At 40.2% G+C, this 26,904-nt stretch overlaps 1 protein-coding gene across 15 annotated transcripts in view; it reads right to left on the bottom strand.

Moving 5' to 3' along the window:
- SDCCAG8 (SHH signaling and ciliogenesis regulator SDCCAG8) overlaps positions 1-26,904 on the bottom strand; it is a 160,426-nt gene that overhangs the window by 126,730 nt on the left and 6,792 nt on the right. For 13 of the 15 annotated variants that reach the window (XR_006289727.1, XR_005224810.2, XM_037895332.2 and 10 more), the window contains 8 exons: positions 17,699-17,851; positions 17,508-17,593; positions 10,511-10,624; positions 9,034-9,159; positions 8,584-8,724; positions 5,698-5,762; positions 3,230-3,418; positions 1,228-1,366 (listed from right to left, as the gene is read on the bottom strand). Coding sequence is in view for 13 of the 15 variants with exons in the window: in XM_037895332.2 (XP_037751260.1) it covers positions 1,228-1,366; positions 3,230-3,418; positions 5,698-5,762; positions 8,584-8,724; positions 9,034-9,159; positions 10,511-10,624; positions 17,508-17,593; positions 17,699-17,851 (1,013 nt within the window). In the remaining 2 variants the exon portion in view is untranslated. Of the gene's footprint in view, positions 1-1,227; positions 1,367-3,229; positions 3,419-5,697; positions 5,763-8,583; positions 8,725-9,033; positions 9,160-10,510; positions 10,625-17,355; positions 17,447-17,507; positions 17,594-17,698; positions 17,852-26,904 lie in introns of those variants that run through there. The other 2 variants (XM_037895337.2, XM_043543348.1) reach the window with 2 other exon arrangements.

Below are 26,904 nucleotides of genomic sequence, written 5' to 3'. Positions count from 1 at the left end.
ATATTGTAGATGCACAAATAAGGAAACCAATAATCCATGTAAAATTTTAATTCTGTGAGCAGGGAACAAAACTGATAAACAGTTTAGATCTCTAGTAGGGCATTACACATACTGATGAATGACTGTCACTGATTCCTGCTACACATATATTAACAACTTTGAAAATCTGATACTAAGGTATTTAGGCACTAAAGATGCAGATACACACCTAGTGGAATTTTCAAAAGCACCTTGGTGCCTAACTCCATCTTCAGGCATGTAGATAACTTTGGAAGTCTGGATCCTGGTTACTAACAGTTAATGATTGTTAGTTAATGAGGGCTTTATTTCTTTAAACATCTCTAGTGATTCAGTATGTGTGGTATTTCCCTCTCCCATCATCATTTCCGACTATTAACTCTGAAACTAGTTTTATGGTAATATTCTTTTTTAAGAAAACATGCACTTTTATAATGTCCCATAAATAATACCAGCAACTGATGCCCAGTGGGAGCATTATGTTAATCTTGTCCTTTCTTAATTAAAATATTCTGATTTAGTAGTAATTCACTAATTACACAGTAGATGGCACTACATATCAAGATAATTTAATCTACATCAATTGAAGCTGACACCTATATAAAGTAATTAGTTTTAACCTAAGCACTAGATCAAACATTTGATTTTACCATAATAATTTTACAGTGCCCAAACACATACATCACTTTTATATATCATTTTACATCTTCACACAGTTATGTGCATTTTAAAACAATTAATGCCCAGACACAAAGGTCTCAGAACCTGGGGTCCAGACCAAACATCTATGCTGCAATTTTTAGTCCCGCAACCCGATCTCCATGAGCCCAAGTCAGCTGACCCAGGCCAGTCGCAGAAATGTTATTACAGTGTAGACATACCCAGAGAGATTAAGTTATTTGCCTGAGGCCACAATGCATATCAGTCTAAGAACCTGAATTAGAACTCAAAAAGTCAAGTTCTGTGGTCAGATCGTTAAGAATGTTTCCTCTCCAGGATCATGCTATTTCTCTTAAACGGTCTTAGGAAGACCATCATCATATCAAACACTTTAAATGAGCCTTTACTTCAAGACAGCTACATGATTTGGGCATGAAATAGTGTTTTACAGCTTAGGGGCCTTATTGTCTTGATGCGGAAACAAATCTAATTAACATTTAAGACAGTTAAGAATACTGAAGAACTATACCATCGTCTTACTAAATTTACCTTCATTTTTTCTAAATTGGCTTCTTCTGTCATTTGCACAGCTTGTTTCACTTGTTCATAAGCACTAGATTCCCTTTGTTGCATCTCACTCAGGTTCCTTCTTACTGAAACAAGTGCACCCATTAAGTCATCTCTTTCTCTGCATGAACAAAAAAATACAGAGACAAGAAACATAGAACATTAATGGACTGAAAAAAGCAGTGTCATAAGTAAAGTAAGACAAAAATCTGCATTAATATGTATTAAGTTTTAAAGACAGTAGCGCCAGCTCAGCACATACTAAAGCATAATGTGTAGGATGACCTCCTGTCCTTAAAAGCAGTGGGTTGTTAGTGAAGCTGCCAATAATGATGGCAGGGTTCATGTCAGGAATTTATCCAAGCTAAATAGTACAAGTATGACTTTTTTTTTTTAAACAAAGGAAAGTACAAGGTCAATGACAAGCTTCAGAAAAAACATGGGCAAGGCAAAATGGGACAATACTGATAATGAATCATTAAGAATACATTTTTCTGCATTATATTTAAAGGAAAACTGCACTGAATCATATTAGTATCACAGATAACTAATATATATCTAAAGCCATTTGTACTCTGCAGCAAATTGGACCTAAATTCTGCTAAAAGATTTCTGGATTCCGTATCTCCATCACTTCTTTATTTAAAGAAAGAAATGTAGGTTATCATCTCCACATTTTCAGTTTTTTATATGAATAAGAGCTTTATATTGCTAATATACAGAAGAAGTCTTAGGCGCAGCTACAGGTTTTGACAGCTGGCTCTTCTGACACCTCGGAAGATTAGGAGGCAGTTTGGATCGTGGAATAATCACAGTAGCAAACACTGATCTTTTCAAAGGTGCCTAAGAGAGTTCGGTGCTCAAATTTGACTGATTTTTTTCAGTGAGATTTGGGCACTTAGGCTTCCTTTAGTTTCTTAAAATCCTAGCCTAAATATTTCTGCTGAAATATTTCTGCAAAGCAGTGCACCAGTCAATTTTGTTGGACAAGATTTCAATGGAACAACGCCGATTTATATCACCCAAGAATCTGGTCCGCAGACTTAAAATTGTCACCTCTAAGTTTCAGAGGTAACAACTCATTGAGATAAATGGATCAGCCCACATATCTTGTTTCAAGCTATTCACAAACTCAGGAAGACAACAGTGTATTATTTATACTCTGCTTATGTTTCCCAGATTGATGGAGGGGAGGAAAAGAGATTTTTGTAGATGACTGGTTAGCTACCTGAGTTCCTCTTTAAACAAGTATTTTGTGGTATTATAAATTATGTTAGAGTGCCTAGCATCTTGAACAGATTTTTTTATTATTTAAACCTAATTAAAGAAAGAGAAATAGTTGCAAATTGTTCTTTTAAAGACTGCCATAAAAATGCTGCCTTCTTTTTACCCAGGTATGGAATTACTTCCTTAAAAGTACACTAGTTTGAGGTGCAGGAAGCAAAATATTAAGTCCTGGACTAGTGACAGGTTAAAAGTACAAACCAGCAAAAAGCAGACCTGCAATATTATTTACACAGACAAGACCAAAAAAAAATGCCATGCACACGCTTTGTTTTTTATAGCTCAACTTTTCTACAGCTCCCGAAGATTCTTGTAAACAGATCAAAAAGAACTGTTGCATGGAGTATTAAAACAACACCTGAAGGAAACCTATCTGCAGGTACTGTACATCATAGTTAGAAAACACCATTGAAATCTTGTTCCCATTGAAGTCAAAAGGCAGAACTCCTAGGAACTTCTGTAGGGTCAGAATTTGACCCTATATTTGCCACTGATTTTTAAGCAGAACGCCCAACAGAATTTTCCTACAGCACTACAACGTGAACACAGAAGAAGAAGAAGAAAAAAAAAACCACCACACAATTTTTGGGAAATACTGTATTATTGTGTTAAATGTTAAAAATAAACCACTATTAAAATTAGCATTCCCTATTAGAAGCAATCAAGCTTTTAATTACAAAGTAAATGTCCATGAACCTACTTTGTTAACCTTTCAATGGTCTGCATGTGGACATTGGAATGAGTCTGAGAAAGAACAGCCTCATGTTGTGCGCATTTCAGACAAAGACCACCAACTCTGTTGGAATTAGTTGTTGCAATAAGTGAATCTTGGTGCTTTAATCTTCCTTTTAGATCTTCACAATTCTTCTCAGATTCAGATAAGTCTTTCCTAGAATTAAGAGAAGATGTTGTTATAAGCAATAAATAAATGTTTCTACATTTATTTTAATAACTAGAAAGCTGTTATAACTAGAGGGACAAGGTGCATAGCCCATCAACAGTAAGGACATCCCAGTATGCAAAGGGGGACCCAGTCAATCTGTGCGCACTTGCACTGAAGGCCAGCGACTATATGCTATTCTTTATTCTCCTCTGTGGCGCAGTCACCACCTCCACGCCTGTGCCTCACCCCTAGAAATTAATCTGCAACAAGTGCCAATACAGGAGAAAGGTGCCATATGATCCCTGGACCTGAGGCCACAAGGTGCTGAGCACTCTGACTCTGATCCAGCAAAGCACTTAGGCTCATGCTTAACTTTAAGTATTTGAACTGCCCCATTGAATTCAATGCAACTACTCATATACATACAGTTAAGCAAACGTTTGTGTGCTTCGCTGAAGCAGGGTCAGTGTCCTCAGCACCTTGCAAGATCAAGTCCCCAGTGAGAATCATCATTAAGCAGGTGGCTGCATTCTCCACTGGCTGAAGCTTTCAAAGAATTTGAAAACAGATTTATCTTTGATTCTGGTGTTTGTGCATGTTTTGCACTTCAAGATCATTCACTGTACTAGCTCAACTAGCTGTTACGTTTATTATTCAATCATCATTTAAGATGGAGAATATGGGGATTACTACAAGAATTGTAAGGTGAACAAGGAACTGGCTAAAGTGGAAATGACAAAGGATTGTGCTGAAAAGGAGAACTATTGGGCTGGACGAATGTTACTAGTGTAGTTCCCTCAAGGATCGGTCTTGGGACTGATCTGATTCAATATTTTCGATTAATGACCTTGGCACAGAAAGGAGTCTACTAATTAAATTTGCTGATTACGCAAAGTTGGGAGGCATCGTCAATATAGAGGAGGATCAGAATACTATACAGGAAGAATTGGATGCATACTACTCGTACTCCTGGAGGAGGAGTAATAGAATGTGGTGAAATTTAATAGTACTGTACTAAGGTCATGCACTTAATGACTAATAAGCATTTCTGCTATAAGCTGGGGGGCTCATCGCTTGGAAACAACAGAGGAGAAGACAGACCTGGGGATGTATTAGTCAATCACAGGATGATTATGAGCCACTAATGTGATTCAGTCATGAAAAAAAAAATCTGATCCTAGGATGTATTAGGTGAGTTGTTTCCAGTAGAGATAGAGAAGTATTAATGCCATTGTACAAGGCACTGATACGAACTCATCTGGAATACTGTATACAATTCTGGTTACCCATCTTCAAGAAAGATTAATTCAAACTGGAGCAGAGGCAGATAAGGACTACCAGGATGATCAGGGAAACGAAGGACCTATGTGATGAGAGGAACTGGAAGAGCTTTATTTGTTTAGCCTAGCAAAAAGAAGGCTGACAGTAAATAGGATTATTCTCTATAAATACATTGGGGGGTAACCAACAAGGAGGGATAAAAGCTGTTTAAGCTAAAAGACAATGGTGTGAAACAAAAAGTGGGTATAAACTGGCCATTAGAGGACGATTTCTGACCATCGGAAGTGTGAGGTTCTTGAACAGCCCCCCACAACAGCAGTAGCGGGGCAAACGCCCTAACTAGTTCTAAGATAGGTAGCCCCGTTCATAAATTTATCAAGCTTTTCTATAGCAGGTGCCTGGACTTAATGACTGAGAAGGTCCCTTTCCTGTGTCCTACATTCAGGTTTCCAGCATTGCAGGGTGTATATTTAAATTTAGCCTCTTTATCAGTAAGACGCTTTCTAAAGAGACCACATTTTAATTTTGTGGATTAAGTTAATTGACACAATCCATTTAAGATCTGAAACTTGTGGCATAACATTTCTATTATGGGATAGCCCTATCGAATTTAACAGAAAATGTATAACTTTTCTACACATTTTTTTTTTGATCAGCTTACAAAATTTGAACAGAGTTTTATTTCTTCAAGAGAACTATGCTACAAAAGTCTAAAGAAAGGACCTTATTCTCTAGTAAATCTCTATATGATTTTTTAATATTGGCTTTATCCTTATTAAATTTGACAAATCTTTTCCATAAGTGTCATGTAATTAACTTGCTTTAAAATCATGTTTTTAATTATATTTCAGAAAGAATTGTTTATATTAGAAAATGTAAATGTTTAATTGTCACATGTGCCTGATTACTTTTTTAAATTTCATTTTCAACAAGAGTGCAAACCATTGAAGACACTTGTGTTTTTTACAAATTATTTAAAGAAAAAAATGGCCATTTCAATTTACCTTAGAGACCGTACTTGAGCTTCAAGTGTATCAATCCTTTCTTGATAAAGAAGTTTTAGTTTCTCCTTTAAAAAAAGATGAAAGAAAATGGTATGAGTCTTCCTCTTTCCTCACAATTATCTCCTCTTAGCGCTTTATAGATAAATCCAAAAATTTGCTAAGATCAAAAATTTTCAACCCAAACCATTGGTTTCAAAACTAACTTTCCTTACTCTTTGTCATAAATATAAAGGGAAGGGTAAACACCTTTAAAATCCCTCCTGGCCAGAGGAAAAATCCTCTCACCTGTAAAGGGTTAAGAAGCTAAAGGTAACCTCGCTGGCACCTGACCAAAATGACCAATGAGGAGACAAGATACTTTCAAAAGCTGGGAGGAGGGAGAAAAAACAAAGGGTCTGTGTCTGTCTGTGTGATGCTTTTGCCGGGGACAGAAAAGGAATGGAGTCTTAGAACTTAGTAAGTAATCTAGCTAGGTATGTGTTAGATTATGATTTCTTTAAATGGCTGAGAAAATAGCTGTGCTGAATAGAATGAATATTCCTGTCTGTGTGTCTTTTTTGTAACTTAAGGTTTTACCTAGAGGGATTCTCTGTGTTTTGAATCTAATTACCCTGTAAGGTATTCACCATCCTGATTTTACAGAGGTGATTCTTTTTTTTACTTCTATTAAAAGTCTTCCTGTAAGAAAACTGAAAGCTTTTTCATTGTTCTCAGATCCAAGGGTTTGGGTCTGTGGTCACCTATGCAAATTGGTGAGGATTTTTACCAAACCTTCCCCAGGAAGTGGGGTGCAAGGGTTGGGAGGATTTTGGGGGGAAAGACGTTTCCAAACTACGTTTTTTCAGGAACCCAGATAAAGTTTGGTGGTGGCAGTGGAAGTCCAAGTCCAAGGGTAAAATAGGTTATACCTTGGGGAAGTTTTAACCTAAGCTGGTAAAAGCAAGCTTAGGAGGTTTTCATGCAGGTCCCCACATCTGTACCCTAGAGTTCAGAGTGGGGAAGGAACCTTGACACTCTTCTTTTCAAAAAGCCTAGATAATGAACTCTCACACTGATGCTTACTTATTTCTACACATCGAGCCATATCCTAAGCTAGTGTAAAATGCCACAGAGCCATTGATTTCAGTTGAGCTACTATGGTTTATACAGGTTGATGATCTGACCAATTGGGCCTCATAACAGGGTGAGCCACCGTCAAAGTGCTTGTTTGTGGCCTGGGGCAGCAGCCTGCCTTCATTTCCCCTTCTATTCAGGGCCCCGTAAAAAACTCCATAATCCACTGGTAATTAAAAACACTCCCCTTCTAGGGTCAATTTTTTTTAGTCCTTCCACACACTAGCCCTCCAGGCCCCAACCCTATTTCAGTGTCTCTCTGACTCAGGAGACTCCGAAGCAGGGTTCAGTTCAGACAGTCCCTTTATTACCTGCAGCACTCATCTCAGGCCAGATACACCTTCCCAGGACTTCTGTCCTGACACTCCCCCGTCTTAGCACCCAATTAAACTGCCCTTCCCCAGGAGTTTGTCCCTTCCTACCTTAGCTCACCATGCCTGGCCTGAGTTAATCACATGTTCTCATCCATTATTACCCGCCTGGGAAAGTGACCTGATCTTGTCAAGTTTAGAGCTGAGACCCCATTTTCCCTTAAAGGGGCCAGTCACCCTATGACAGGCCTGCCTTTGCTCCCACAGAAGTCAACAGAAATACTCCTAAATAGAGACGATTTGGGGCCATTATGAAGAACCTGGTAAACTCTCTCATTACCACAACATGAGTTATTCAGTATTTAGTCCTATTGCTTTCTAAAAAGCTGAACATGAAAAAGATGTACCTGCAGTGGTTAAATAGCTTCAAATGTACTAGCAGTGGTTAAACGGCATGGTGATGTGGGGCTATAGCAATCCCTTACACAGAATCTCTCGTTTCTTTCACCATGAATGATCAACCAATACACAAAAATGTCACAAATGGGCAAATAAGAAGAAAGAAAAGAGGCAACTACTACGGAGACTTGAACTGTCACAGGATTTAAGATGCTGGGAGCTTAGATGTCATCACAAAGATTTCTGGCTCTGCAGACAGAGGCACCAGTGAAAATAATCTTTTATATATAGTATTTTCTTGTCATAAATGAGTGATTAGGAATAATAATCTTGAAGCACTCAAATCTCCTTTAAAACTACATAGTTCATACACACACACACTCAGAGATTGCTTCACTCACCACAACTGTTAAGTAGAATGAAGTAAATAGCAGTGACAGCAATACACCACCACCAGTTGAGGTTAGGAAGTGAAAAATACATTGTCAAGTTGAGATGTCAGGGTGAGGACTCTCCCAAATGGATTATCTCCAAGATACTGTGGGTCTTCTGTGCTGCATCTCTGAGAGGCACAACACAGAAATTGTAACCCAAGGGATGGGGATTAAGAAGAGATGAAGCCACTTTAGCACCGTCTGGATGTTGGGCTGCTCCGGAGACTGCAGCGACCCACAGTACCAGACGACTGCCTAAGTTACGGTAGCCAGCTCTCAGCTGCCTACAGCCATCAGTATTGTGTAGAATCTCCACAACGCTCTATACTGCCGCACTATACCAGACATGTGCTGTCTACCCCAGCTCCACCTTGACATGCTGAGATTTACACAAAACAGCCTACCTATCACCACTGTCTAAAGGGACAATAAAATTAATTATCTTAGGACACTAAGAACATGCGCTTCAAGGGATAGATATTGACCTCAGAGACTAGGGGTTCAATCAATCAAATCTCCTCCTCCAAAACTCTCAGGAAATTAATCCTAAAAAAATGCCACCAAGAAAGAGAAGCGCTAAAATCTTTAGCCATGATATGACACCGCAAAGAAATTATTTCAATACCAACCAATTCTAACTGCCATTTTTCTGTTTCTGCAGTGGCTGTTGTGGCCAAGACCTGTTCTTTATTATGTGATGGTGAGGACTTCACAGGTTGACATAAATAAGAATCATCACCTCCTACAGTCCAGGAGTTCCGAGCATTTGCCTGAAATACAATGGTAATGCTTCAGAATTTAATCACAATAGCTGTTTAAGTAAAAATATTAACCATTGCGAAATAAAGAAAAATACTGAATGTTACTGTTAAAATCCACGAATGGAAGAATCTGTGCAGAATTTAATGTAGTTGCCCTCTGGGAAGAAGATAGTAATGTTAGAATCTCTAATCCAGCATTTTTCAAATTTTCATAAAGGTTTGGCTAAGGTTTAGTTTGAGAACAGAGTGACAGTTTGGACGGTTTTTATTTTAAATGAATCAGTTTACCGACCCTTAATAAAAAAATATCAAACTTACTGAAGCATCCAAAAGAGTTTGTTCTCTCAACGTCTGCTCTACAGTTAGAGATTTCATTTCCTCGTGGAGTTTCTCATTTTCAAGCACAACTACTCGTATCCGATCTTTCATCCCAGACAACTCCTCCTAGGAAACCGAATACAAATCCTGTACATAGACAACTCCTAGATACAGCTATGACTATTTAAATACATCTTGATGTCACAAGCAGAATTGCATAAATAACTGATTTTTTTTATTTGCTTGCAGTTCCAAAAAATTGAAAAAGGTTCAGTTTGGGTCGAACCAAAATACTTTTTCAGATCAAACAAAATGTTTCACTCAGCCCAAAATGAACAGCTTCAGATATTTTTAATAACAGCAAAGGAAATGAATGGCTACAGTCACAAAAAAACAGAGGAGGCAGCAACGTCCCCTCTTATATCTAATAGCCCAGTGGTGAGGGTTCTCACCTGAGACATGGAAAACCCAGGTTTGAATTGCTGCTCTGGAGCAGGGATTTGAGCCCAGGTTACTTCTTTCCAGGTGAGTAAACTAACCACCAGGCTATGGGGCTATTCTGGGGTGGGCCTCTCTCAAACTCTCCTGTCGAAGCTGTTCTACTTGGTATAAACACTTATATATTAATTGGAGCAGAGACTGGAACCAAGGTGTCCCAGGTGAGTTCCCTAACCACTGGCCTATCGTCTCTCTCTCACTCTCTCTCTGACCCAATGACTATTCAAACATTTTGTACAAAGTGGGGATTTTAACTTGAGTCAATTCCCACCCACCACCTCCACATCTATTTTTGTGAATGTGGCCTAAATCTCCTGGTGAATGTAGCCCATCCAAAATTGAAATGTTTTGTTTTGATAATTTTAAAAAACTGTGTTTGTTTTGACATTTCTAATTTTTTTTTAAAAACCATTTTGGCCAAAAACAAAAAAATAATAATCACCAGTTGCACCAATTCAACACAAATTTGTGAAATGTTTTGGTTGTTCCAAATTTGCCTTTTTCAGTAACAAAAAGTTTCATGTAAAATTTTTGCATATACTGTATATTCATGCATATATATTTCTTAAGATATTAGCAAAAGACTTGTTCTTTTTTAACCCTGTCATAGGCATAATAAGCATGTTTGGTAACAGTCTAATTTGCACCTTAATGCTGGTTAAATGGTTATTTGAGTGGGAAAAGTTATACAACTGTTTCATTTAAATAAGTAGATAGACAGTTGTCTATTTCAGACACATTTTATCAAGAAAAGAAGGCTCCTGATGAGATGGATTTTAAGAACTATACAGATGTGATGATGTATGTGAAGACACAGTACATTCTGAACTGTATTTACTTCAGTTTTGGCTTGTGTAGTATTTAGAACCTCAAGGTCTGAGCCTGTAAGCACTTTGCATATAGAACTCTTAATAAACTCAATGAAAATTCCATGAGCATGATACTTGTGGGATCTTAATGAGTGAAGCAGGTTGCATACCTTGCAAAACTTCACTTCAGCTTCTAAGTGGTGAATGTACTGGGACTGATCATTAATGATCGGAACAAGATCACAAAGAGTAGGCAAATTCTGATCTGCAGCATTTGAAGTTCTCTGGGGGAAAAATAAGTAAATTAAGGATAATAAATATTTTATAATCAGAACTTTTCTCTTCTAATTTTTGTATCACAGAAAGTTGTTTCCACTCACAGAATTCTATTCATACTTAATTCATTTTTGCAAAGTGTTAAAAGAAAATACCTTGTACAAAAACTTTGATGTACTATTCATGCTATTGTAATAATATAGTGAAACCTATACTAGAGACCATCTTTATCAAAGGACTCAATGTCTTAAGAGAACCCTAAAATATCCCCAATTCTGTTCCATCTTTACAAAAGACCACTTCCACTGGGCAACCAATTTTTGATCGTCAACTGAGTGGTTGGTTTAGAGAGATATTAGGGCTGATCCACAACACACAGTATTCACGACAAGGAGAAACGATCACACACACACACTCACTCACTCACGTTCTGTCCAGTAGTGTGCCAACACACTGTAGAAGGATGAATATACGAACAAGTATTATATATATTATGCGGGTATCATAACAGCATGATAGTTACATTTGAGAAGTCCACACAAAGTAGGCATTACATCTCTAACAGACTTTAAGGCCAGAAGAGACGACATGATCATCTAGTCTGACCTGCACGTTGCAGGCCACAGAACTTCACCCACCCCCTTCTGTAAATAGATCTCTAACCTCTGGTTCAATTTATGGAAGTCCTTGAATCATGGTTTAAAGACTTCAAGTTACAGAGAACTCACCATTTACACTCGTTTAAACCTGCAAGTGATTCATGCTGCAGAGGAAGGCGAAACCCCCACAGGGTCTCTGCCAATCTGACCCAGAAGAAAATTCCTTCCCACACCAAATATGGCAATCCGTTAGACTCTGAGCATGTGGGCAAGACCCACCAGGCGGATACCTGAGAAAGAATGCTCTGTGGTAACTCAAAGCCCGCCCCCCCTTCTAGTGTCCCAACTCCAACTGTTGGGGATTTTTGCTCCTGGCAGTCGCAAATGGGCTACATACCATTTTTTGAGGTCCCATCATACCATCCCCATAAGCTTATCAAGCTCAATCTTAAAGCCAGTTGGGGGTGGGGGGTTGGTGTTTTTTTTTATTATTATTTTTAACACACCCACTGTTCCCCTTGGAAGGCTGTTCTAGAACTTCACTCTTCTGATAAGAAACCTTCGCCTAATTTCAAGCCTAAACTTGTTGATGGCCAATTTATAACCATCTGTTCTTGTGTCCACATTGGTGCTTATCTTAAATAACTCCTATACCTCTGATGTATTTATAGAGAGCAATCATATCTCCTCTCAGACTTCTGTTGGTTAGCCTAAACAAGCCAAGCTCATGAGAGGAGACTAAAAAAAGATAGGTTTTCCTTTCCTCTGATCATCCTAGTAGCCCTGCTCTGCACTTGTTCCAGTTTGAATTCATCTTTCTTAAACATGGGAGACCAGAACTACACACAGTATTCCAAACGAGGTCTCACCAGTGCCTTGTAACGGTACGAATACTTCCTTGTCTCCACCGGAAATACCTCTCCTGATGCATCCTAGGGCTCCATTATTACATATGAATCTAATCTTACAGCACTTATTCTTAAGAGTACAGTATAAATTAACTGAGAATGTAAAGAAATCTGTTCATCAAGCTAAGACTCAGGGGTCGGCAACCTTTCAGAAGTGGTGCGCCGAGTCTTCATTTATTCACTGTAATTTAAGGCTTCTCTTGCCAGTAATACATTTTAACATTTTTAGAAGGTCTTTCTATAAAAGTCTTTAATATATAACTAAACTATTGTTGTATGTAAAGTAAATAAGGTTTTTAAAATGTTTAAGAAGCTTCATTTAAAATTAAATTAAAATGCAAAGCCCCCCAGACCGGTGCCAGGACCCGGGCAGTGAGAGAGCCACTGAAAATCAGCATGCGTTCAATAGGTTGCCTACCCCCGAGCTAAGTTATAATGACTTCTAAAAGGCCTCTAAGTTTGGGGGTTGGTTTTTGTTTTTTTGGTGAGTAACCTTTCTTTAACTTCTCTAACAAATAAAATCCCAATTTCTGAGATTTAAAAATTGACACTCAAATTGTAACAAAATTTATGACAGGCTACTTATTAAAATATCACTGAACTGAAATATGCCATTGGTTTCAGAACTAACTTTCCTCACTCCTCTTTTCAAAAAGCCTAGATAATGAACTATTTTTTGTGAAAGTACAATAAATACCTTTGATTTGATAGCTGCATTTGCATCTCTGTAACAATGCACAACAAAGTGTTTGAAAATGGAAAAAAAAAGGTTACTTACTTTCTCGTAACTGTTGTTCTTCGAGACGTGTTGTTCATGTCCATTCCACATTAGGTGTGCGCGCGCCACGTGCACAAGCATCAGAAACTTTTTCCCTTAGCGGCTCCCAGCAGGCCGGCGGGCCCCCGGAGTGAAACCACTGCGCCCCGCATATATACCCCCGCCGGCCCAACCCCCTCCAGTTCCTTCTTGCTGGCGACTCCGACAGAGGGGTAGGAGGGTGGGTGGTGGAATGTACGTGAACAACACATCTCGAAGAACAACAGTTACGAGAAAGTAAGTAACTGTTTTTTCTTCTTCGAGTGCTTGTTCACATCCATTCCACATTAGGTGAATTACAAGCTTACCTCTGGAGGAGGGTAGGAGTCACGGAACAACTGCTCGGAGGACCGCTCTGCCAACTGCCACGTCCTCTCTGGCCTGCTGGTTGACTGCACAGTGGGTCGTGAAGGTGTGCACTGATGACCAGGTGGCTGCTCTGCCGATCTCCTGGATCGGGACCTGTGCCAGGAACACCGTGGAAGTCGCCTGCGCCCTGGTTGAGTGGACCATGACCGCTGGGGCCAGAACACCTGTGAGCTCATAGCACGCCCAGATGCAGCTTGTAATCCAAGATGAAATCCGCTGCGCTGACACTGGGAGGCCTTTTAACCTCTCGGTCACAGCCACAAACAGCTGCGCGGATTTGCGAAAGGGCTTGGTGCGCTCCAAATAGAATGCCAGCGCTCGACGCACATCCAAGGTGTGCAAGCTGCGGTGACTTGGGTCCGTATGGGGTTTCGGGAAGAACACCAGCAGACAAATGTCCTGGCCCAGATGGAATTGGGACACCACCCTAGGGAGGAATTTGGGGTGCGGCCAGAGCTGCACCTTGTCCTTGTGAAATACTGTGTATGGCTCCTCAGAGGTGAGGGCCCTCAGTTCGGACACCCTTCTGGCCGAGGTAATGGCAACCAGAAACGCCACCTTCCAGGAAAGGTGGAGGAGAGAACAGGTAGCGAGGGGCTCAAAAGGAGGTCCCATTAGTTTAGAAAGGACCAGGTTAAGGTTCAATGGAGGGACTGGGGGCGGGAGTACGGGAACACCCTCTCCAACCCTTTAAGGAACCACCCCACCATTGGGTGGGAAAACACCGAGCCCCCGAGAACCCCAGATGGAAGGCAGAGATGGCTGCCAGGTGCACTCTGAGTGAGGATGGAGCTAGCCCTTGCTGCTTGAGGTGCAGGAGGTACTCCAGAATGGCCTGCATCGGGGCCTGGCCCAGCCGCACCTGTTGGGGTTCACATGAGAACCTTTTCCACTTGGCCATATAGGCCGCCCTGGTAGAGGGCTTTCTATTGCCAAGCAGAATCTGCTGCACAGGAAGGGAGCACCGGCTCTCAAGGGCGTTTAGCCACAGAGCCTCCACGCCGTCAGGTGCCGTGCCTGCAGGTTGGGGTAGAGAAGCCGCCCGCCGTCCTGCATGGATACTGTTGCCTCCGGCACTGTCTGGCGTCGGTGAGGGGAGCGGGACCGCTGCATTGAGTAACTTGCCCTGGACGGGGCCCCTTGGTGCTCCTGATAGGCCCAGAAGGGCTAATGGCCTGGCGGCCCCCATTAAAATTGCCAGCTCCCCTGAGGGTCCCTGCTGTCCGGGCCCCAGTGAGAGTAGCTATAGCGGCCAGAGCTGGCGCCGGACTGCGGTGACACCGATCGCGAAGGCCATGGCGGTACTAACTATCTGCACCGGAGGGAGAATGAGTGGCTCCTGGCTGAGTGGGACCGGGACCAGCATTCCCTGGACCGGGACCGCCTGCAGGAGACCTCTGGTGCGGGCTGTCTCAACTCCTCCTGGTGCTGGTCTCTGGGCGGTGCCGGAGAGCGGTGTGCCCTTCCTGGAGCTTCTTTGCATCGACCCGCTGCCGGTGCCGCAACCTCCTTTTGGGCCGCTGGGTGAGTCTGCGGAGTCAGAGCTCGACTGGGACCAACTCCAGGAGCGGTGCTGGGACGGTGTCTTCGAGCGGCACACCATTGCCAGCTTACTCCTCGACAGCGTCCGAGGCATGGGTGCCGGAAGGTTCTCCCCATATGGGAGAGGGCTCGCCACTGACAGCTCGATGAGGTCCTTTGCGGCCTCAAAAGGTGCCAGGCATAGAGGGCTGATCCGTTAGGCCCTCAAGCCCATCATCCGCACTGAGCTCACTTAGGTCTGGGCTCGGTGGGGCTTGTGCCGCCGGGACCACCTGTGTCAGCGCCGGTACTGTGGCCTTCCCACTCTTGTCGGTGATCGGTGCCTTGGGAGGCGCCAGCCTCCTGTGTGGGGAATGACCACGCCTTCCTTTAGGCTGCGCCGGTGGCCGCACCGAGGAGGACGAATGGTGCCGGGGCCTAGCCTGGTGTTCTGGGGCCGACAGTTTACAGTGCTTCGCCGGTGCCGGGTCTCCCGACGGCTCTGGGGCACTATGCACCGAGGAAGCCTGAGCTGGCATCGGGCACTCCGGGCCCAGAGGCTGCAATGCGGCCTCCATCAACAGTTGCTTTAGGCGAAAGTCTCTTTCTTTCCTTGTCCTTGGCTTGAACGCCTTGCAAATCCTACACCTTTCAGTTTGATGTCCGTCCCCAAGGCAACGTAGACACGAGTCGTGGGGGTCAGTAACTGGCACAGGTTTGCGGCACGTGGCACAAGCCTTGGAGCCCCCGGGGCCAGTGCTGGAGGCCTCCAAGCACCTAATCACTTAAGTGTTCACAATCTGTATGTAAACGAACTGCTAACAGCTACTCTAAAGGCTAAGGGACTGCTGTTCTACGAGAGAGAGAGAGGTTGTTCCAACGCCGCCACGGACAGTAAGAAGGAACTGGAGGGGGTCAGGCCAGTGGGGGTATACATGCGGGGCGCAGTGGCACCACTCGGGGGGGGGGCCACTGGCCCGACGGGAGCTGCTAAGGGAAAAAGTTGTCCATGCTCTTGCACGCAGCGCGCGCACGCCAAATGTGGAATGGACGTGAACAAGCACTCGAAGAAGAACTATCTACATTTTAATCGTTTTCTTCATTACGTGAAAAATAGTACTAACATGAGAAACTTTAACAGGAATTCAATGGCAGCAAAAAAACGGATTCACTAAAAGGAAAGGATGAGCTACAGATTTTCTAAAAGCACACCAATTCAATCTAATTCTATTCAGTGAATAATTTGACTTTCTTCCAAAATCATCATCTCCTTTGACAAAGGGAAGAAAAGACAACTGAAAATATTAATATTTCTGATAAAACTGTCGTTATCAGTGAAACTTCTTTATTAAGAACATTTCTCGTGTCTTTTGACAGGACTAATACATATTATTAAGCAATGTGTTTGCATTTTTTAAGATAACCTTACTTAATACAGCAAAATTCCTATTTATTTTTATGAACACTGTGCCACATAAGTTGGGGAGCAGATTAAAATACTGAGCTCACAACAAGAAGTTTGACTAAAACTCATATGAAATACCAAGACTTTTATGTGAGAGAAATAAAATGAAACTAAAAGTCATTGAAACATTATCCATGTTTTTAAATGTTGAAAGTAATTGTGTGTGAATATAATGGTTAGGAAAGGTACCAGCCTAAAGACTGAAGTTCTTTATTTATCCACAACGCAGTGGCACGCAACAGGCAGCATTTGTGCAGGATTCAACACATTATCCTACCACCGTGCCTCAATCCTGACATGGAGAGATCACTTCCAGGAGTAAATGGGTTTTTTTTGGTTTTTTTTTATATTATTTTGACTTTTTAGCATGCATAAGGGTAGGGTAGTCACTGGAGGCTGTCAGAGGGTAGAACTGGAGCGATATCACCAAATTCATTTAATCTTTGATACTGAACAAGCATCAGATAGTAATAACTGATTTGAACGGGCCCCATAGAGGTGAAAGGCTTTCCATATATCCCAGTGCAGAGTTCAGTTCCACTGCAAGAGGGATGGATGTGAGGAGATTCCACAGGGCATGATCTTCCTAAACCAAAAAGCTCATTTCCACAGCAAACCTCTTTTGTGTCCCTAAGCAGTACAATTTTGGTGCAGAGCTATAGAGTTTGCTGTTACATGGATCAAAGAGCAATTGTACAAAAGGCAAAGGGTACACCACCATCAGAACCTCAAGGCTGCAGTAAGTAGCCACAAAGGAAAGTAGGATCCCTTCATCACCTGCCCTTATGGAACCATCCTCACTGGCAAAACACTCTACGCAGACTTCATTTCCAAAACAAAGCGCTAACTTCCAGTGGAGAAAGGAGCAGCCAAGATGAGGGAGCCAATACACACATGGGTGCCATCTGTACTGCTGAGGGAATGTGAAGGCCTGGATTCCATAGGAAGAGATTTGTGGCTCTTCTACTGTGGTCACAATAAATTAATTGCTCCTATAGTGCTTTTCCCATCTTTAGTTCTCAAAGAGATTTACAAAGGAGAATTACTCACAAATACTTACTCTCTCTCTACTGAGAAGTAGCCAACACCCCCCACAGGATGATTAGGGAGATTTGGAGCCTCTTATTCTTCATGGATAGCAGATAACATGCCTGTTGGGACAAGTTATTACTCATTCAAAGTTACATGAAGAAACTAGGAGTAAATACATACTGAGGACGACATCTTCCTCCTCCTTGATGGAGATACTTCACTTTCTAGTCCTCCTTGCTCTCGCAATAAAGCTTTAAGCTGATTAACTAAGAAACAAAATTAAACTACTGATTAACAATCAGACTTGATGGAAATCATACAATAATTTTCCTCTGCAGTTCTGAGACTAACTGCCCCAGAATAACATTTACCTGCATGACTGTGTTGCAGTTCCTGCCAGGCTGTTTCCCCACTCTCATCATTACTTGTGGAGGACTGCTCAAATGCAACTTCACTTTCTCCCACTGTGGGATCTTCTTCCCCCAAGGCATATTTCAGTTGATGGATACTTTTACTAGCACGGTCTGCGAACAACAACATGTATTAGCCATCAAAAACAAAGAGTCTTTCCTTTCTGATGAAAAAGCAACTCAAATCTAGATTAATTTACAGAACCAGTATTTTAACGCTGTACAAAGATAGTAGGGTGAAATATATTCAGGCTTTGCCTGAATTAAGGATTTAACCTCATTTCTACCTTTGGTGAGTAGTTACCAGGAACTGCCTGACAGACAGGCAGAGCCACTGTAAACCACAATTTACAGTAGTACAGTTTATCTGTTTTAAGCAGACATTAACCACACTAGTACAAATGGCAATGTAGCTATCCACAATAGGGAGCTACACTGGTGCAGATACTGACTGAAATCAATCCAGTGTTTGGCTACTGACTGAAATCCCCAGGGTAGAAAAGGCCTCAGTTACTAATTATGGACTTGAATCTGCAAACACTTACTACCATGAACAACCTCATTGAGTTCAACAAGACCGTTCATAGTCTTAAGAGCTACGCTGGATACAATGTGCAGGATCAGTCCCTAAGTAGAGTGTTGGGGATTCTAATGATAGCCACAAGATAAAGCATTATTCAACAGAACTGTTAAAAATTATCTTAAAGCTCAGCAAACTGGTTTGTTGATTTACAATGGCAATTAAATAAAAGTATCAAAGGAGTTCTGAACAGACTTGAAAGTTAACTAAGAACAGATACTTCCACTAAGTGCTTGGGAAGAAATGGGAAAACAATTTCTAATATTTTATAAAGTCATTCCAGAATGAACCAAAATCCAATTACACAATTGTGACACAATAAATATGTTCCTTTCATTTTCAATGTACCCTTTTCGTACAATGCCTATACTTTTTTTTTTTTTTTTTTGCGCTAAGCTGGCCTTGTTTGAGCGCCAAGTCTCTTTAACTTGGCCAAAAATGTGAAGAAGACATGACTGAAATAGATGTCCTGTTATCTAGGACTGACAACTTCAGGACAACTACTTAACCCTACAATAAATGTTTTCAGATAATCTCAAGGCAATTTCAAAAATATGGTCTTCTGTGTTTTCAAGGCCTTTAAATATCACCTAGACTTTTTTTTATTATGAAATTTCTTTTTCAACTGTTTGACAGGTTTAGAATGGTTATTGAAATCTTTACATTCCACTGTATAATAATAAAAATATAATTATCAATAGTACCTTAGCTCTGTTCAGGGTGGATAAAAATCAATGATTTTTTTTTATTTAAATTGGATTTTTTTGATAAAATGTTTTTTGAGGAATAAACCTATCTAAAAATAGTTTTAATTAAGATACATTATAGCTCAAAGATATCTCATCATGGAATAGGGATTATAAATTCTAGTTCTGTAGTATGAGACAATATAATTTGACAGGTTTCAGAGTAACAGCCGTGTTAGTCTGTATTCGTAAAAAGAAAAGGAGGACTTGTGGCACCTTAGAGACTAACCAGTTTATTTGAGCATGAGCTTTCGTGAGCTACAGCTCACTTCATCGGATGCATAGCATATCGTGGAAACTGCAGAAGACCTGCTATGCATAAACTGCAGAAGATATGCTATGCATCCGATGAAGTGAGCTGTAGCTCACGAAAGCTCATGCTCAAATAAACTGGTTAGTCTCTAAGGTGCCACAAGTACTCCTTTTCTTAATATAATTTGAGTAATGTTTAAGAAAAGTTTTGTAAATGAGTTCCAATAGTTCAAGGATTAGGGACCCAATTTTATGGGGTTCCACAGGCTTCTATATAGATTATTTAGGTTAGTCTTTCTATCTACCCAATGGGACCCAGTGCTCAGTCTAGAAGATACCATCAGAGATGCTTAGTTTTGCAATTCTCAAACTGTGGATTTATGTCTCCAGAGATAACATGCTTGTTAACAGCAAAAATGTCTTAAATAAATAAATAGAGGTGAAAAACAACAGACCTCAGCTCTATTGTCCATGTACACAGAGTCAATCCCTTGCCTCTCTCTAAAATTGCAAAGTTTCAAAAAGTTCAATGAATAGAAGATTGTTGGGGGAGGAACAGATCTGGACAAGGAGAAAAAGCCTGGAAATAATTGAGAGACGCGAGGGACATATGCTTGTTTTGTTAAAATATAATAGGTTTGCTGTTGAAGAAAAAAAATCCAAAATACTTAACGCTGTTGTTTTAGTTAAATAAAACAATTTAAATGTCCGTCTGGTGATGTTCTCCTCCTAATACAGTACGGCAAGAAAATCCTCCAAATATTAATGATTAACGTGTTGGAGATAGTTCACCTCTCAACAACTTCACATATATCTGCTTCAATTACCTTTGGTAAACGAAATAACTAAACAATCATTCATTTTCTGATATAGCTGTAAAACTAATCTGAAAAGTTTTCAAAATAAATCACTGTTTAAAAATGTATAGTGTGTACCTTCTAAAAATGAAAACCTCCATCTATCTCTGAGTTGTGAAGAATATGTATTAAAGTTATAACAACCAACAAGAATGCACTTTTATGCAGAAAACCAAGATTACATTGAGTCTTCCCTGACCAGTGATTTAAATCAAATCCACCCTGTCTCTGTTTAATGTATTCTTTTGTTTGGTAATGGTAATGGCTACTCGTGGTCATTAAAGAAACCGAGAGCACTGTTTATACGTATAGAACTGTCAGCCCATGAGGTCCGCAACAAATTTCAATTCAAGCAGTTACATGCTGCTTATTTTAATTCTTCGGACATTTTCAATAGGATAGAATTTTTCATCTTCATTTCTGCTGCTAAACTGATGTACACTATGGCTGTAAATAAGATCAGCTGCTGCAATTCAGTTGATGGGGATGTTACTTCTTCATGACTATTACCTACTTTACAAAATTGTTTGCAAAGTCCTTTGAGATTTTCAAAGACATACAGAACTGCAAAATATCTCAAAACTCTATTTATACCTCATTCAAACCAGGTGAAGTGATGTGTCTTTTTCCACTGCAACTTTCAAAAATACCAAACTGTGTAACTGATCCTGCAAGTGGTCCCACTGAAATCAGTTTAGTTCCATGTGGAAGGAAGCATCTACCCGTGCAGAGCAGCTTGCAGGATCAGGGCTTGCAACTGAACAGCAAATTAGGTGCTGTATCACAGACTGAATATATATCCATAATGGGTCTATCATCTTTTAGTAGATGAGAATCCAAGTCCTTTCACTTAACCTATTTCTCAGACATTTGCAAATGTTGTATTACTACTAATACTGTGGGATTCTAGGCATTCATCATTCAGGAACTTAAGACATTTTTCTAGGTTTCTTTGGGAAAGTAATAATATACTTGTGGAGGGGGAAATATTTTCTCACCAACAAATTTCCATCCTGACATTTTTTAATATTTTTCTTCAAATTTATTAAGTACCTATTCAAAGCTCCAGATACCTTGTATAATTAAACACATAGAAAACATAATAAAATTGTATGTCCAAAGACTTTTCTCACACCAAAAATCTGATGTTGCTTCTTTACTAATAATTAGGTGGTCTAAAATAAGTCAGGATGAGAAGTCCATCTTCATCACTGAACTTCTGTATAAGTAGCAGTTTATTTAAATTATTATTGATATTGACTTTCCATGAACATCATATATTCAATGCTTGCAATTAAGTATATTCATTATTCAACTTTTCAATATGCCACATTTTTCAGTTAAACTATTATACACCAAAAGCAATGACACTGGGATTCCCCAAATATAACATTTCTCAACACAGCTAACTCAACACTAAACAAATTTAACTAGAATTTTATCTTCTTTCTCTGTTAATTCACAAAGCTACCCCCATTACTCCTCGCCCATAAACTCAATGTAATTAATGGAAGAAACAGTTAATCTTTGAAGTACTGATAGATTTTAATTAAAAAAATATTTCCTATAAAAGATCAGTTAAACTGAAAAGGTCCCAAATGTGCTTCAGAACAAGTCATTTAACCAAGGTCACACTACTTCAAATGGCAAATTATAGCATGGCTGGTGCTGAAAGTATGTTGTGGGTTTTTCAAATCTGTTGAATGACTTTGTCTAGCAATCCACTAAAGAGCTAAACCTGTGCGACTTTTGACTAATGTAAGCTGTCAGGTGGCTTATAGGCCTTCCTAAATCCCCTACTAATTATAAATTTATAACACTCAAACTGGTCTATCATCTTGAATGCAAACATCTGAACAGGCCTCAACATTAGAAATCCTAGAATATTTGGCTTCTTACACTCAGACTAAAGCAAGCCTTTTTCATTAATACGGGTTTTATTCTCTTTTCTTGATGTCCCAGTATTTTTTTTAACTTTGTTGGAACACAAGCTACATTTGGGGAAAAATATATGTAAAAGATGTGACAGGTTTCAGAGTGGTAGCCATGTTAGTCTGTATCAGCAAAAACAAAGCACAACAAAGAAAATAACAGAACGCCACTAGCCATCACCTTCAGCCCCCAACTAAAACCTCTCCAGTGCATCATCAAGGATCTACAACCTATCCAGAAGGACAGTCCCTCACTCTCACAGACCTTGGGGGACAGACCAGTCCTCACTTACAGACAGCCCCCCAACCTTAAGCAAATACTCACCAGCAACCACACACCAAAACCACTAACCCAGGAATCTATCCTTGCAACAAAGCCCGACGCCAACTTTGTCCACATATTTATTCAAGTGACACCATCATAGGACCTAATCACATTAGCCACGCCATCAGGGGCTCGTTCACCTGCACATCTACCAATGTGATATATGCCATCATTTGCCAGCAATGCCCCTCTGCCATGTACACTGGCCAAACCGGACAGTCTCTACGCAAAAGAATAAATGGACACAAATCTGACATCAGGAATCATAACATTCAAAAACCTGTAGGAGAACACTTCAACCTCTCTGGTCACTCTATAACAGACTTAAAGGTGGCAATTTTGAAACAGAAAAGCATCAAAAACAGACTCCAACGAGAAACTGCTGAGCTTGAATTAATTTGCAAACTAGATACCATTAACTTGGGTATGAATAGAGACGGGGAGTGGCTGGGTCATTACACATATTGAATCTATTTCCCCATGTTAAGTATCCTCACACCTTCTTGTCAACTGTCTAAATGGGCCACCTTGATTATCACTACAAGTCCCCCACCCCCCTGATAATAGCTCATCTTAATTAATTAGCCTCTTACAGTTGGTATGGCTACTTCCACCTTTTCATGTTCTCTGTATGTGTGTGTATGTATATCTTCTTACTATATGTTCCATTCTATGCATCCGATGAAGTGGGCTGTAGCCCACGAAAGCTTATGCTCAAATACATTTGTTAGTCTCTAAGGTGCCACAAGTACTCTTGTTCTTTTTGCAGATACAGACTAACACGGCGGCTACTCTGAAATCTTCCAATTTGATATATGCCATCATGTGCCAGCAATGCCGCTCTGCCATGTACATTGGCCAAATCGGACAGCCTCTACACAAAAGAATAAATGGACACAAATCTGACATCAGAAATCATAACATTCAAAAAGCTGTAGGAGAACACTTCAATCTCCCTGGTCACTCAATAACAGACCTAAAAGTGGCAATTCTTCAACAAAAAAAACTTCAAAAACAGATTCCAATGTGAAACTGCAGAACTGGAATTAATTTGCTAACTGGACACCATCAGATTAGGCCTGAATAAAAGACTGGGAGTGGTTGGGTCATTACAAAAACTAAACCTAATTTCCCCAATACTAATTTTCCCCTGCTGTTACTCACACCTTCTTGTCAACTGTCTGAAATGGGCCAGTCTTCAAAAGTTATTTTTCCTCCCTTGGTATCCTGCTGTCAATTGAATTGTCTCGTTAGACTGACCTCACACTTGGTAAGGCAATTCACATCGTTTCATATATTTACACCTGCTTCTGTATTTTCCGCTCCATGCATCTGATGAAGTGGGTTCTAGCCCATGAAAGCTTATGCCCAAATAAATGTGTTAGTCTCTAAGGTTCCACAAGGACTCCTTGTTGTTTTTGTAAAAGATGTATTTGGGAAATAAAAATGTTGCAGCCCGACCTCACCCAAGCCATTGTGATATGGCTTCATTTTAGTAAAGCAGGATGAAATTTAAAGGTGGACGTGCCTCTGACAGCCATTATTTTTATAGAGTGAAACTACTAGCCTGACAGGAAGAGGGAAGGAGCAGAGATAAACACTTGACCCTATCCGCAACAAACACAAGTATATGAGTGCCTCAGGTAGAGTTTGATCCTGTTAACATTCAAGTGTAGAGTATGTCTCTTCAGAAAGTTAGATTTATTGTTGAAGAAATAAAACACAGAAATAAACTATTTTGTCCCAATCAGGTGATCAAAGTGAAAGATCAGCCTCGGAGAGCTAGAAAAAGGAAACATACGCAAAAAGAGTTTAGGAATGAAAGATGAAAATCTGTTTGGGGTATTAATGCTGCTTTAGGTAAAAATGAAACCCACAGATGTATTACCACTCTCCACCCCCTAAAAAATCGCACAAAAACCTAGGGATTTGTATCATCGGAAAAGCTAAAGTTTTAATTGTTATTGCTTCTTATTTTACCATGGAAATCAGGGTATGTCTATACTGCAATTTAAGCCTAGGTTCAGACTCAAGCCTAACTCCCTTTCGGTCTACACACAAATCACGCTAACCCGGGGCTTGGATCCAGGATCCTGTGAGGTTGCAGGGTCCAAGCCAGAGTCAAGCTGTGATCCAGTTAAAACAACTAGTCTGGAGCTCAGGAGATCACGGTTTAGTTGCTGGCTCTGTTATAGATTATGTGGTCTTGGGTAAGCAATTTAGGAAATATCACCCCCCTTTTACAGTTGGGAAACTGAAGCAGAAAGACTTTCTCCTACCATTTGTCTACGTTGTCTATTTAGATTGTAAGATCTTTTGGACAGTCTCTTACCATGAGTTTGCACAGTGCCTATTACTTAAATAGTCTAAGAAAGTGATCCAGGGATACTTCAAGCAGCCTGTATTCTCATTTAGCGCTCCGCTCACCCCTCGCCCAATCAATTCACTGACACTTTGGCAGGAATGCAAGAAAGTATTTCTACCAATTTTCTCACACATCGCGCCAAATTAAAACGGTGACGCGAGACCAGTAGTTAGAACCCTCCGTAATCGTTCTTCAGACATTTTATGAATGGCTAACATAGTTAACAACTCCAGAAATTGCTTCACATCCAGGAATGTAAGTTCACATCTGTTCACCTTGCTTTCTCTAAATTTACCATTGGTTTGGGGGTGATTCAGTCTGTCTATTGTATTGTGTATGGCTGACTCGGATTTTAAGTTCCATGGGACAGGAAGCATCCTGCATTGGCACCCAGTGAAATGAATGAGACAGTTCACACCTCAGAGCTATTGTTTCAAGCTCTCTACAAGCATCTCTATCCATTACTCACTTCACATTTTGAAAGTTTTCCTCACAACCATAATAACTAGAGAGTTTTTTTTGTTTTGTCTTTATTTATTTATTTAATGGCTCTGCACAGGGCTATCCACGTGTTTTTGGCTAGTCTTTTTTGCCACCCAGGAGGCAGGGTGGGAGGAGCAGCATACCCAATTTTCTAGGGCTCTGGAGTAATGCAGGCTTTAGAAACAATAGGGTTGTAACAGACATTTCCATGCCAGAGTTTCTTAAACAATTGATGAGTTCCAAGTTACAGTGACTGTTTCCATACATGAAAAGCTTGAGAGCCTGGCAAACTGAGAACTAGAGGCTAGACTGAATGACTCCAGTTGGAACCCTAAAAGGGTATAATTAGATAACAACATGGAGATGAAGAGCTAATTGAAGACATTAGGGTCACAGGATACATGTCATGGAGTAGGATTAGATAAATTTCCACTGCTTTTGCCAAAGTAGAATCGTTTTTTAAATCTGAATGAAACAGAAAACTTCTGTGGAGGGCAAATTAGGTATTTGAGCTACTACTTAACATAATAGGGTAATTTTGTATTGTAATTCAAAATAATATTAGTTTTGTGCCTAATCCTACAAAAGTTTATTCACCCCGTTTGTCATGTCAGTGGGACTAATTGTATGAGACATCAGTGAGACTACTCCTCTAATTAAGGCTTACAGAATCTAGCCCTCAGTAAAAATCTCCTGAATGATGTGGTAAAACTGCTTGTATGCAGTACTGTAATTTTCATGTATAAAATTTGAGTGTCCTTTATTCTTCCGTTTTTATACTATAAACATATGTTTCTGGTGCATAAGATTATGTTGATACATCATTTTCTAATAGATGGTGCTGAAGATATGGGATGAGGCTGCTAGCAGAGGGACAAATTAAATCTAGTTAGATGAGACTTCCACCTAAATGATTCTTACAGTACAACAGTAAACTGGAATAAGACCTTCAAAAAAAAGTTACCTAACCAAATTAAAGCTCTTTGATTGTCAATGTTTATAGGAGCTCCGACAATGACGGAAAATGGTACAAAGGCTACCAAATATGACAATGCACATTACAAAAAATATGCAACTGCCCCTTAAGGAACACAACCGTTGTCTACCAATCAAATATCATAGTTGCAGAGCAACTGCCATAATGGGATAAACAAATGGTGCATCTAGTCCAGTATCTTACTGCAGACAGCAGCCAACACTGGATGTCTCAGAGAAAAGTATGTTATTTAGTATTTAAATGAGAGTCACACCCAGAAACCCTAATCAGAATCACACTGTGCACACATGTGAATACACACTTTCCCTGCTCCATAATACACCCAACCATGCAATATTGGACTTATTTTAATTATTTATCTTCATAGCTATGCATAGAGCTATCGACAGATAAGATTGACAGGGCCCAGCCCCAAGGAGTTTAAAGTTAAACAGCATAGGAGAAAAGGTTTCCCACACACCAACTAACGATCAGTTTATGCCCTGAGATGTGAAGCTTGATTATCCTTGCAATTTTTTCCTAGCAAGTGCAAGTACAGAACATACTGAAGTCTCCCATTCTTCAAAAAAATGTATTAAGGTGTCCTTTTCCAGAATACTACATTGATTATACTTTTGATATTTGGAGTAAA

This window comes from Chelonia mydas, chromosome 3 (assembly GCF_015237465.2).
Source record: "Chelonia mydas isolate rCheMyd1 chromosome 3, rCheMyd1.pri.v2, whole genome shotgun sequence".
NCBI classification, from domain to species: domain Eukaryota; kingdom Metazoa; phylum Chordata; order Testudines; family Cheloniidae; genus Chelonia; species Chelonia mydas.
The sequence above is the reverse complement of the archived record's forward strand: the minus strand, read 5'-3'. Positions and strand labels throughout refer to the sequence as shown.